The following is a 12,493-nucleotide window of genomic DNA, read 5'->3' as shown; positions in this document are numbered from 1 at the left end:
CCATTGATCCATCCATCTATTGTTCCATCCATCCATTGATCCATACATCTATTGTTCCATCCATCCATCCATCCATCCATCCATCCATCCATTGTTCCATCCATCCATCCATCCATCCATCCATCCATCCATCCTCCATCCATCCAACCACCCAGCACCCTGCTGCTGGGTGGTTATGAAATCATAAAGAAAATGATTAGCATTTCTTTCTTTTAGATTATTTTTTGCCCCAACTAGAGTCTGATTAAAAAATGTAGATGTTTTTCCCTTTGCATGTTTCCTGACATCATTTCACATCTTCCTTTAAACATATCAACCCATGTCTATGAAAGGGTTGACCTTCAGGAACTGCATCCTCATTCACTTCAGGAACAGCATTACCAACATGCCAAACCCCAGCACATAAATTCAGCTAAGGTGCAAGTAGCCGCTGGCAGTTGCCAGAAACCACAGGTTCCTAAACACTGTAACCACTCATCCTGTGTCGGACGTTCTTGCATTCCACAAAGTTGACGTGATATGCCAGCAACTGCTGAGGGATCTAAATTTTGCTTAAGGAAGCTTGCAGTTCTCTATCCGCACGTTCTTCACGGTCTGCCATAAAACCTCCAGGCCCGTGGCTGCCCTTGGTTTCTCTGTCTGCCAAGGCAGGGAGCCTCCTGCTTTAGGTGACCACATTCTGTGGCTGCTGCTTTAACTTTCTGTGTACGTGACAGTTTGCTCCTGTAATCATCCCTATGAAACAGGCATGGAGCTTTAACAGTTTCCTATAAGACAGACTCACGGCAGTTTAGTAATCCCCTCTTTCAGGGTTTTTTTCACTTGGGGTAAATTTTTATTCAAGATGTAACATAAAATGTGGAAGTGTCTTTTATATTTTCAGCTGAATATCACCTTTCTTTTTTTAGTAAATTGATTTAAATTTCCGGATATGACCATTTTATGAATTTGCATGAATTATTTCTTATTTTTAGTTGTATTTTTTTACCATTGGTTGCTTGAGGTATGAGTATGCACGGACCAGGAAGCACTTCTTTATCCATCCATCATTTAATCCATCCATCATTCCGTCTATCGTTATAACCATCCATCAATCCATCCATACATTCGTTGTCCGTCCATCCATCCATTATCCATCATTTAATCCATCCATCCATCCAACATCCATCCATCCAACCATCCATCCATCCATCCATCCATCCATCCATCCATCCATCTAGCCATCATTCCATCCATTGTTCCATCTATCCCCCATCCATCGTTCCATCATCCTTCCATCAATCAATCCATCCATCCATACATTCGTCTGTCCGTCCATCCTTACATCATCCATCATTTAATGCATCTATCGTTCCATCCATCCATCCATCATTTAATCCATCCATTGTTCCATCCATCCATCCATCATTTAATCCATCCGTTGTTCCATCCATCCATAGATCTACACATTTGTTTATCCATCCAACCATCGATCATCCATCATTTAATGCATCTATCGTTCCATCCATCCATCCATCCATCATTTAATCCTTCCATTCATCATCCATCCATCGTTCCACCCATCCATCGATCTACACATTTGTTTATCCATCCAACCATCCATTCATCTATCCATTGTTCCAACCATCCATCCATCCACCCATTGTTCCATCCATCTAGCCACCCATCCATCCATCCTCTATTTTAACATCTTTCAAAGAAAAACTGTCATGATTTAAACAACTCAAACTACAAATATATTTGACCACCTTTGTACATGGTCACTAATGTAAGTAAAGCCTCAAATTAAAAGCTTTCTTAATCACTTCTTTTGCTCCTTTATTCCTCAGGATGTTTGCTCGAAGGAGGAAACCAACATACTGGGATTTCTCTGTCAACTGCACTGGTACTGAGGCTCATTTGTCCAGCTGTAGACTGGGTCACGCCAACTCCAATGGCACCTGCAGCGAGGGGTTGCCGGTGGTGGTGAGCTGTGTGCCCGGCAGAGCCTTCGCCCCGACGCCTATGACAGGATTCAGGAAGGCTTTCAGACAAGAGGTAATAACCACAAAGCCTCAACAAAACAAGTTATTGGTGTAACAATATATGGGTTCAAATGTTTCTACAATTGGAACAACAGGTAGCAGCCTGGGGGTTAGGGAAGCTATCCAGATTCAGTCAACAATCAGTAAAAGTAAAAGCTGTGTTTGTGCTGACAAACTTAAATTGTTGAGACTAGGTTTAGTCAGACGAAGAAGTCATGTAGGGTCTTCAGTGACTTTCACTACAGCTTGTGGTCGTTTGTTTTTCTTCTTGCATTAGTGTGAGGCCAGGGGTCTTCTAAAGGGTTAATTTCACAAAAGAATAAGAGAAAACTGTCTTTTTTTAACAAAATTGTTTGTCTAGTCTCCACAGTGATAATATGCAGCAGCCTCAAACCGTAGTCCTGGAGTAATGCAGACCACGCATCGGCCAGTGTTTGTGTCTGAATAGCAGCACTTCTTCTCAGCAGTCCTGGTTCAACATCTGGTGGAAAACCTGAGACCAGCCTCCAGGCTGTTAGTATGACAGCTCAGGGTTTTTGGAACATTTAGCGGGTACAAGTGGGTCTAACGCTCGGGTTTCCACGTTGGTCATGTAATGTTCCCCTTTGCACGATGATATTTACTCTAAAACAGCTCTGCAAAGCTCAGCAGCCTTAACTAAAGTGCTCTTTTTTTTCGAACAGGATGGAAAGTTTTTCATTGTGTAATTGTTCACTTGATACCCTGCCAGCTCCACAGCAGTTTTTCCCCTCTGGTTCTTTGTCTGACTGCAGCAGAAGGTTAAAAAATCTGTCTGTCGTATGAAGTTAAGGCTCACTGAACTGCTTTAGTATTTATAGAACCATTGCACTCAAGGAAATACTGCCGATTATTACAACACAAATTTGAGTTTCATTCAAGCGTTAGAGTGCAGCCCTTGCATGCATGCTCTTTGTCACGTTCCACTGTGGTGTGCAGAGCTGGGAGGGGTTAGCCTGGTGCAAAACTTTCAGCTCACTGCAGGCCTCGCTCAAATGACTAAATACTTTTATTAGGTCTCATACATTTCTTTGACGGATCACAGTTATTCTGCATATTCGGACTTCAGTCAGACAAAGTAGCCATCATTTGTGAAACGTCCTGATACGACTGTAGGGAATTGTTGTAAGCAGAACTTAAAGTCTTTTTTTTGTCAGACTAAACCAAAGAAACCTTAAGAACTAGGACAGAGGTCCCTCGAGGGCCGACCTCCCACTGGTTTTCCAGAAACTCTGCCTTATTTGCTGCTGATTACCTGGATCAGGTGTGTTTAGCCAATTAGAAGCTTCAATGGCAGGTTGGTTGGAAAATGGTCCTTGAGGGCTGGATTTGGACACCCCTGATTGAGGACAAAGAAACCTCTCTGGGACTGCAAGAACACATCTCCTTAAGTTGCTTTAAAACAAGATTTCTGATAGGTCTCTATCCATAGGTCTCTTTCTTATCTTATATTATCTCAAGGGACTTCCTGGTAAGATGAAGGTTAAATAAAATAAAATCAAAATAAACCTAAAGTGAAAAAAAAAAACAAGAATCTATGTTCTGTTGGGCCATCATGAGTCACACAAAAGTTTACAAGGAGGTCTGGGATGTATTAATGTCGGGTTGGTTGCAGTAGTCCATGTGTGGAACAGAAGAGACATGAAAGGTTAATTGCCTTTGTTTGAAGATGATAATATAGTTCTTAAGGAAATACTTCAGCTAATCTATAAATAAGTAGCTTGTGTGACCTTTTAGTAATCATTTGTTAAAGTGAAAACACTCCAGAAAGGATCAAATCCTAAACAGACTGGAGATCTGTTCAGTAATGCCTTAGTCATATGCAGGCTGCCTGTTTTTGGATAGTCCAGGCCTGTGGAGGTCCGTAGAGAGGGCAGTGCAGTCACATCATGAAAATGGGGCGTGGTAAGTGTATCGTGAAGTATTAGTAAGAATAATGGAAGTTTCCCGCACTGATGAGGTACGGGTGATACTGTTGTACAGTGACCTTTTCACGGCACTTTAGTTGTTAGTACTAACTCCTTACTCACACAAGGAGTGTGCAGGTGATACGTTAAGTGCCTGTAAGGTACCCATACAGGATGTCTTCACAAACTACTACACTCTGTCTAATTTCCCCACTTCTAACAGTCAGACTGAGCTCGAAGAATACACAGAGAGCATGCACAGCACTAACCAACTGCATTAGTTGGTTAAAAAACTAAAAGAAAATACTGTACAACAGGTCTACGTCTCACTTACGTCCCTGTAACTTAACCCTTATGTGTTACTTAAAGTAACTTCCATTCAGATAATCTTTTGATCTATTGTAAAATCGTCTCCAGTGGTGTTTATGGTATTTATGATTATGTCGTTTTTAGCCAAAACAAAAAAAAGCTTGTGTTGTTTTCTACAGTCTCATTTCCATTGAGCACAGGTCCAGTACACCAGGGGTCCCCAAACTTTTTCTTGTGAGGGCCATATAACTGTTTTCTTCTTTGATGTGAGGCCGGGTTGGTTTGTAGGCTAACAAAAAAGTGTACCACTCTCAGTCTAAATGTAAACATTTACGCTTTTCCAGAAAGCCACACATAACCAAATTTTAACAAACTTTTTCTGTAATTTTAACAGAAAAAACAATACTAAAACATTCCATAAATTAAACCAATAAAAAAGGAATCCTCTCCTCTCATGGTTCTTTTGAGACGTTGGAGGGCTGCAGCTCCTCACACAGGACTCTTCTTAGCAATCCCAAGAGGCTCTTTAGGTCGTTTTGTTGTTTTATTTAACTTGTTATAACTATGTAAAACTAATGCAAAAAATGAAAAACTAATGTAAAAAAAAGTATACTTATAAATTTAAAATATTTTAAAGATTTTATTTTCCTCTTAGATAAAATGTACAAAATAAACGATAAAAACAAACAAAAAAAACAATAATTTACTATTTAACTTTTTAAGTGAAACAACACAAAACACTGCAACCAAAACACAAATTAAAATGTGCAAAACAGAATTTGTAATTATGGTAAAGGTTGGCATCTAGAATTAAAATGTCACTTTCTATATAGGTCTTGGTCACGTGGCCAGAAAAAAAAAAAAAAAAAAATCATGGGTCCCTGATAGTTTTTGGGGGTTGGACCAAATGCTGTATTTTGGACCCCTGCAGTACGTTAAGTAGTACGGGACGGACCAGTTAATTCTGGTGAGCGTTTCCACTCAGTTAAGCCTCACTTCCACTGAGTGGTTTGTTTTCACGGCGGATGCGTGGTGTAGACCTCTAGCGTGCTGTCTGCTTACGCTGAATCCCCACAGACCAGGCCTTGCTGTTGTTTGCAGGTATTTTCAATATAGACTCGCCAAAACCCCCAAAACTCGAATACCTACAAACGTTGGAAACATTAGCTGAAATGAGGACTATCTTGGTGCTTTCTAATGTTGTCATCACTGCCAATCAACGGTTGGCTACAGCAGCTCCTCCCCAACCATTCTGTTCCACTTTTCAATGGACCTAAAACAGACGGGGGCCCCCCAAGAGGTATGGTTCGGTACTGTTTAATGAGTCCATTAATGAGTCCATCGAAACGCTCAAATTACCGGACCATACCAAACAAGGCTTTAGACATAGTTTCTGCAGATTGGCAAGAGTTCATTAGAAATTCACTTCTGAGTTGTGGACCGGACTGTTGGTGCAGAGTAAGCCCATCCCCTTCCCATCATCCATCTGTTTACACTGTCTCCCACTAGCTTACAGCCTCTAACATCCCCAACATAACATTAAGTCCATCCTCCATCATGAGAAAAAGAGCAGAAGAACATGTTAAAAACACCTAAAACACCATTTTCTAGCCTCATTGGGTTGTTGACTTATAATGTGCAAATTTTCGGCAGACAGCGCAAATCCACCCATAAGTCCAGTTGTGACTAAAGCATCAAGTGTTACAGCAGGAACAGTTCAAGACATCTATGGTTTTTCTATTGAATCTGGCACCAAGAAGTGAACAGCTAATCTTTTAGGTATTTCTTTAGCTTGCACTTCCATAGAAGACCATCCGTACCATGAATATATTTCCCAGACTGTGGGCTGATCCCAGAGCATTAACACAGGGGAGGTTAGGAAGTTCATAGCAACCACAGAAGTCTAACACTATCAAGTTTTTGGACCCGCCAATATAAACCTTTTGACAGTTGTCTTGCTCTATTTACTAATATTAATTAAAAATATATTGTCACCAATTATGTTTGTGCGTTTTTTTTCAATGTCTATATTTGACAGAGCTGCCATCTTTTTCTCCATTTACCACAATGGCGCTTTCATGCCACGGTCAGCAATATCTTGTTCATCTCTTGGTAAAGTTGCTCTCCAGAGGCCACACATGAGGACATCTGGCTTTAGAAAGCCGTCTGTTTGAACTGTGTAGCTCGTGGGTTTACTTGTAAACTCACACTTCTAGAGTAATCCTAACAGTTAGCAGAAGAAATGCACATTCTATAAACACAAACTGTGCTTTTCCCATTGCAGGAGAAAATTGTGTACATAACCTTTGTCTCCGCAACTTTTTTCTCATCCACAGCAACCTTTGGTTCGCCTCCGCGGTGGTGCCATCGTAGGCGAGGGCCGCGTGGAGGTGCTGAAAAATGGAGAGTGGGGGACCATATGTGATGATAAATGGAGTTTGCTTTCTGCCACTGTGGTGTGTCGAGAACTCGGCTTCGGCACTGCAAAGGAGGCTCTGTCTGGAGGTCGCCTAGGACAAGGTATGCTTTGTGTAAACAGAATTCAGTCATCCATTTTTATACTTCACTGTCAGCTACAATTACAGTTTAAATTTAAGTTTTGCCTCTTTGTGGGAAGCCTGAATGAGGAAGTCTGGCAGATGCTTTTTCTCCACATTCAGTTGCTTAGACAGTGTTTCTTTTACTTATTTTCCATGTATAATTCTATTAACAAAAGGCAATTATCTTATTTTAGAAGTAATTCAAAATGTCAGATGCAATCAAAAGATGTCCACCAGTGTTCTTTAAAATATATTTTGAACAAATTCCTTTAGTTTCTGTAGTTTTGGTTAATGGTTTCTTACAATTGATGATTTATGGTTATTACTGTATTTTGCAGAATCCTCACTTTTAAGCAATCTATTCTGTTTTATATTACCATTTATCAGAATTCTTTCTCAACTTGTCAGGCCAAAACTTTAAAATTCAGAACTTTATTGTTAATATATGTGATTTACCCCTGAAAGGAATGTGTTGCAACTCGTGACATCTGAGATCGGAGATTTTCACTTCACTTTTGTGGATAAACTTCATGCCTTAGTCCCATGCATTTGTTTGGGAGTTGGTCTGCATTCGTTGTCCAAACCTGTGGAGGGTTGTAGACTGGTATGGCTGCATCTTAAAAGGGAATGCAGGCGTGTATTACAGCAGCAACCTTAAGGGACATTCTGAAAATGGAATGTACAATTATCGTGTGTGTGGTAAAAATGTACTGTAAAGTAAAGGTGTTGTATCTATTTAGATAAACTAATTGTGTTCCTCCAGACATAAAAATAGAACCAACATAAAATGAATGAGCATGTATGTAAGATTTAACAGGTGAAAGTATGTTTGTGTCTTTCAGGTATGGGCCCGGTGCACATGAATGAGGTGCAGTGCACTGGATTTGAGAAGTCCATAACTGAGTGTTCATTCAACGCGGAGATTCTTGGCTGCAGCCATGAGGAGGACGCAGCTGTCAGGTGTAATGTTCCTGCTATGGGTTTCCAGCAAAGGGTTGGTCTGTTTCTGTTGTACTCAAATATTTATAAGAGTAAATGGTAAATAACGTATACTTATATGGCGCATTACTAACTTCTTAGAAAGTCCAAAGAGGACGTTGCACTAAAATGACAGCATAAATAAGTTTTTAGTTTTTAGTACTGTTGTGTTAGAAAAATGTCTGTAAAATAGTAGTTTCATTTTAGGTCACACGGCTGTGATCAACACTAATATACATTTAAACTTGTTGAATTACTGATTGACATAAAAGACCTTTTCATAACCCACAGCTGCGTCTGAGTGGAGGCCGTAACCCCTACGAAGGCCGTGTGGAGGTACTGATGGAGCGGAACGACTCTCTGGTCTGGGGCACGGTATGCAGCGAGGGGTGGGGAATCATGGAAGCCATGGTGGTCTGCAGACAGCTGGGCTTAGGATTTGCCAGCAATGCTTTCCAGGTAAGAGTTACTGCAGCGGCAGAATAACTGAACATTAGGGGTGTGTATTGGCAAGAATCTGGCGATGCGATACATATCGCGATACATGTCTCACAATGCGATACTTTTCAGAACATATCCCAAGACTACCTGAACAATTTTTCTGTTTTTAAGAGTATGACTTAGGAAAAATTAATTTAGACTAAGTAGTACATGTCTCATAGAAACAAAAACCAAAAGCCAGATTGAACCAATGAGACTGAACATTTATAACAAAGTGGTTCTCGCAAGATCTTGTTGTTCTAGCACAGTGGTGACCTGCTCAAAGTGAACTGTGCTGCCAACTAGCGGTCGAGGGTTTACGTGGATAACGAAAGTAAGATACTGAAGGACACTCACGGACAATTAAATATCGTCTTATCAGCAGTTTAAATCGATACAAGTATAACCAAAGTATGCATATATATATATGAAATACATATATTTATATATATAGTATATATATATATATATATATATATATATATATATATATATATATATAGTAGTCTATATAGTATGACATGGAATATTAGCCCAATTTATAACTGTTCCTCCACTGTGTGAAAACTAGAGTAAAGTGCTTTTAAACTGGATAGTGAAAAAGCTGAATTTATTTTTTCAAAATCGGCTTTCAATCTGTGAATAACTGTTGAGATTCCACACATCCATCCTTCCTTATTCTATTTTGCTTTTGGACAAAAACGTTAGTTTTGGTAGGCCCTCCAAACAAGCCTGGAAGGTTGGTTTAAAAGCCACTGCCCCATATTTTAATTATTTAATTATTCATCAAACACCTGAAAATGTTAAAGCTTGTGTACTTATCATTTTAGTATCTGATAAAAATAAGAGAATTTCATTATATTTCTGTCTGTTTGGCTGAAATTCAAAGAATAAAAATGTACCTTTGTTAACACCTAAAAGCAGAATTAGAAACAGTTCATTGGAGTCAAACTCAAAGAAAGGTTATGCTAAAAACAAATTTTATGCAATTGTATTTTTGAAATAAATATATATTTTTCTTTATTCGGTTATTACCAATATAGATATGTAAAACTTAAATGAAAAAAACAGTAGTTGAAGTTTGCCCTCACTCACTGTGTGGTTTCTATTTTAAAAACAAGCCTCCGATGTGGTAGCTGCTGACACATGTAGGACATGAAGTGAAAGTGCTCATTTTTTTAACCGTAAAGACTAAAATTGTTGCTTTCAGAAGCTCTGGGAGCATCTGCTCCTCTTCAGTGGCGCCAATAGCTGTGTGATTATAGGATGTTTGGTTTGCCTTTGAGCTAAAGTAAGAACTAGTGCATGTTGGTGATTTGTCTTTTTGCTCCTGTGGCAGGTCGATTACTCTCAGGTTAGTTGATGAAGACATTGACTCTTCACTCTGTTAACTTCAAAAAGGGACATAAATCTTTGCTATAACTTTAAGCTATAGAATACTCATTTTAAATACAATACAGAAAATAATTGCTACATTTATGCATATTATAAAAATATATATATATTATTATTAAAGGGATTATTTAAGACCTAAAAATGAAAGAAAATAAGTGCAATTTGGCAATAATAGTATTATATATATTTTAAAGCATTTTAGGAGCTGGTTTGTTGGGTAAAAGTAAAGTAAAAATAAAAGTTAATGTTCAGATCAAATGATTTTGACAAAGTACTATTACCTTGGTTTATTTCATGGGGTGCAGAATGTGGATTTTAAGGCCTAATTACTAACAATAATGGCATTATGATATTAGGTTAACATCATGAATTTGGAATAAAACTAGAAAATAATAATTCTATGATAGACTGCAAATACTGTCACTGCAGAAGCTTAGCTCATGTTGCTGATGATGAACAAATTACAGGTTGACAACTTGCTGGACTCTGCTGCTCACAGTGTTTTCAGGTAAATGGTGTGTACTTATGTAGCACTTTCCTACCTTCTCAGAGGGACCACAGAGCTTTACAGTCACGATCCTAATCACACACACACATTTACACACTGATTCTGCTGCTACGTTCACAGCAGGCATGTTACAAGAACACACAGTCATTACTGTCTCCTGGATGATATATTTCAAACAGTTGGCACTCAAAGAACGCCATCCACATATGTCACTACCAAGTCCCTGATTGGACAAAGTTGTTTTAACTTTCAAAGTGCGCTCAATGTTTTCATTAGAAACTTGTGTGGCGATGTGTAAATATGGGAGTTTTTAATATGCTTGTTCAGTTTGAACGTGTGTTACCTGTAACCATTAAGAGCAATGTAGGTTTTAATGTCTTGCCCAAGGGCAATTTGACACATGGATGGGCAGAGCGGGAACCGGACCTGCGATCTTCTGATAAGAGATTGGCAACTCTACTTCTGCACCACGGCCATCCAAGTCATTGATTATCAGGATCCTATTTAAATACATTTTTGAAAAATCAGTCAATTACTGTTAGTTCTACTGTTTGGCCCAATCCGAACCCTTCCCTTCTCCCTACCCCTCCCTTTGTGTAGGGGCGTTTGTGTCATCTTCATCTTGACTATGGACTTCATCATCACTTGTCCCTCAGCTTTATCTGAATGAACTCTTAGATTCGTAGTTGTAGAAGCTAATTTTTCTTTAACTGTTCTGGTATCGCCTGTCCGTCCTGGGATAGGATCTCTCCTTCATGTGGGAATCCCTAAGGTTTCTTCTTTTTTCCTGACTCAGGTTTTTTAGGAGTTTTTCCTTACCGGGAGGGAGGGTCTAAGGGCAGGGATAACCAGTTTTTGTAGTCTGTTTAGCTTTAACAATTGTTTATATTTTGAAGCCCAATGAGGCAAATCTCTTTGTGATTTTGGGCTATATAAATAAATAAAAAATTGAAATTGAATTGTTGGAAGGGGTGTTCGAAATGGTCAACCCTCCAAGCACAGGGATACAGAGACCTCCATCTCAAGGGGGTTCCACGTTATGATTTACTGCAGAGGTGAAGTGCTTTTTTATGTGGGTGTGCTCTGAAGCACAGAAGTTTACATTTAAATGTAAGTAATGACTTTTTTGTTTCCGAATGACCTTTTCAAATGTATAAAACCACCGTTGCTATGTGCATTCGAGCGCTCTAAGCTCTGCGCTAACCTAGCTGACCGGCGACTATTGGTGACATCATCGACTGGACGTTGCGTCCGAATTCAGAGACACTATTTTCCATTTGGAGGGCTAAATGATGAGGAAGGGAGAAGAATTAGGATATGGTCTTACTGCTGTGCTAGTTCCTTTCCACCTGTGTTTTAGGAAGCACTGCTCAGTTTGATTTTTTTTGTTTGTTTGTTTTATTTGTAGCACCTTAAGACAACCTCAGTCCTGAATGTGTGCTTTTTTGATTAATTGAATTGACTTAAAGTTGTTTAAAATCTACTTTTGGGCTGAATCCGAATTCTTCCCCTACCCCTACATTTAGCCCTCCAAACGGAAAGATATGGAAAAATAGTGGTTGTGTCGGAATTCCCTCCCCAACCCCTAACTACTAAAAAACTGCATAATGTGGGACTACAGTGTGCTTGATTTTAAAGGCAATTCGGACATGATGCTCACTACTTTTCTTTCATTTTTCTATACACCGGAAATGACGTCACCGATTTCACGAAGTGAAAATTGAATCAATACAGACATTTTACGACGTTTATTTATGACCCCACTGTGTTCTGATGGTGAAAATCTGGATAGTTTATTCAAAAAATACATTTAAACACAATTTTGTTTGAAATTGTTTGACCGCAATGCATTGTTGTCTATATTTGCTAATCTTGTGAGCTTCAACGCATGGTAGCTTTTCGTAAAGACTTTTTGGAATTAGTACATTCGGACAGCACTAAAAAATGGTGAACGCACTGTTCACTATATAGTGAGTAGTCATCACTTACATTCAAATGTAAACCTCTGTGCTTCAGAGAACATCCACGGAAAGAAACGCGCTTCTCCTCTGCGGGACAGCCCAACACGGAAGACCCTCGTGGCAGAGGACTCTGTTTTCTGCCACTGGGAGGGTTAGCCCTTAAAGAAACTATTTTGGACAACCCTACCACTTCAAATGCCCCACAATATGAGGGGTAGGGAGAAGCCGTAGCGGTAGAAGAAGAATTCAGATTCGGCCTTGAAGTTTTAGATGTTTTTTTTCTTTTTTTTTTTTACTAAAATGTGACTCGTCCTATTTTAATACCTATGCATATTTAAACTTGTCTTTTGCTATATTTTTGTTTGAAATTATT

The 12,493-nt window shown here is 39.2% G+C and overlaps 1 protein-coding gene across 1 annotated transcript in view; it reads left to right on the top strand.

Annotated features, from left to right (window-relative positions):
- The window catches only part of loxl2b (lysyl oxidase-like 2b), a 40,996-nt gene that overhangs the window by 20,475 nt on the left and 8,028 nt on the right, over positions 1–12,493 (top strand). Inside the window, exons 5-8 of the mRNA XM_024276217.2 lie at positions 1,830–2,037; positions 6,595–6,778; positions 7,641–7,792; positions 8,068–8,235. Of these exons, the coding sequence (XP_024131985.1) occupies positions 1,830–2,037; positions 6,595–6,778; positions 7,641–7,792; positions 8,068–8,235 (712 nt within the window). The remainder of the gene's footprint in view (positions 1–1,829; positions 2,038–6,594; positions 6,779–7,640; positions 7,793–8,067; positions 8,236–12,493) is intronic.

Source organism: Oryzias melastigma, linkage group LG9 (assembly GCF_002922805.2).
Source record: "Oryzias melastigma strain HK-1 linkage group LG9, ASM292280v2, whole genome shotgun sequence".
Classification (NCBI taxonomy): domain Eukaryota; kingdom Metazoa; phylum Chordata; class Actinopteri; order Beloniformes; family Adrianichthyidae; genus Oryzias; species Oryzias melastigma.
Note: the sequence above shows the minus strand (reverse complement) of the source record. Positions and strands in the feature narration are given on the sequence as shown.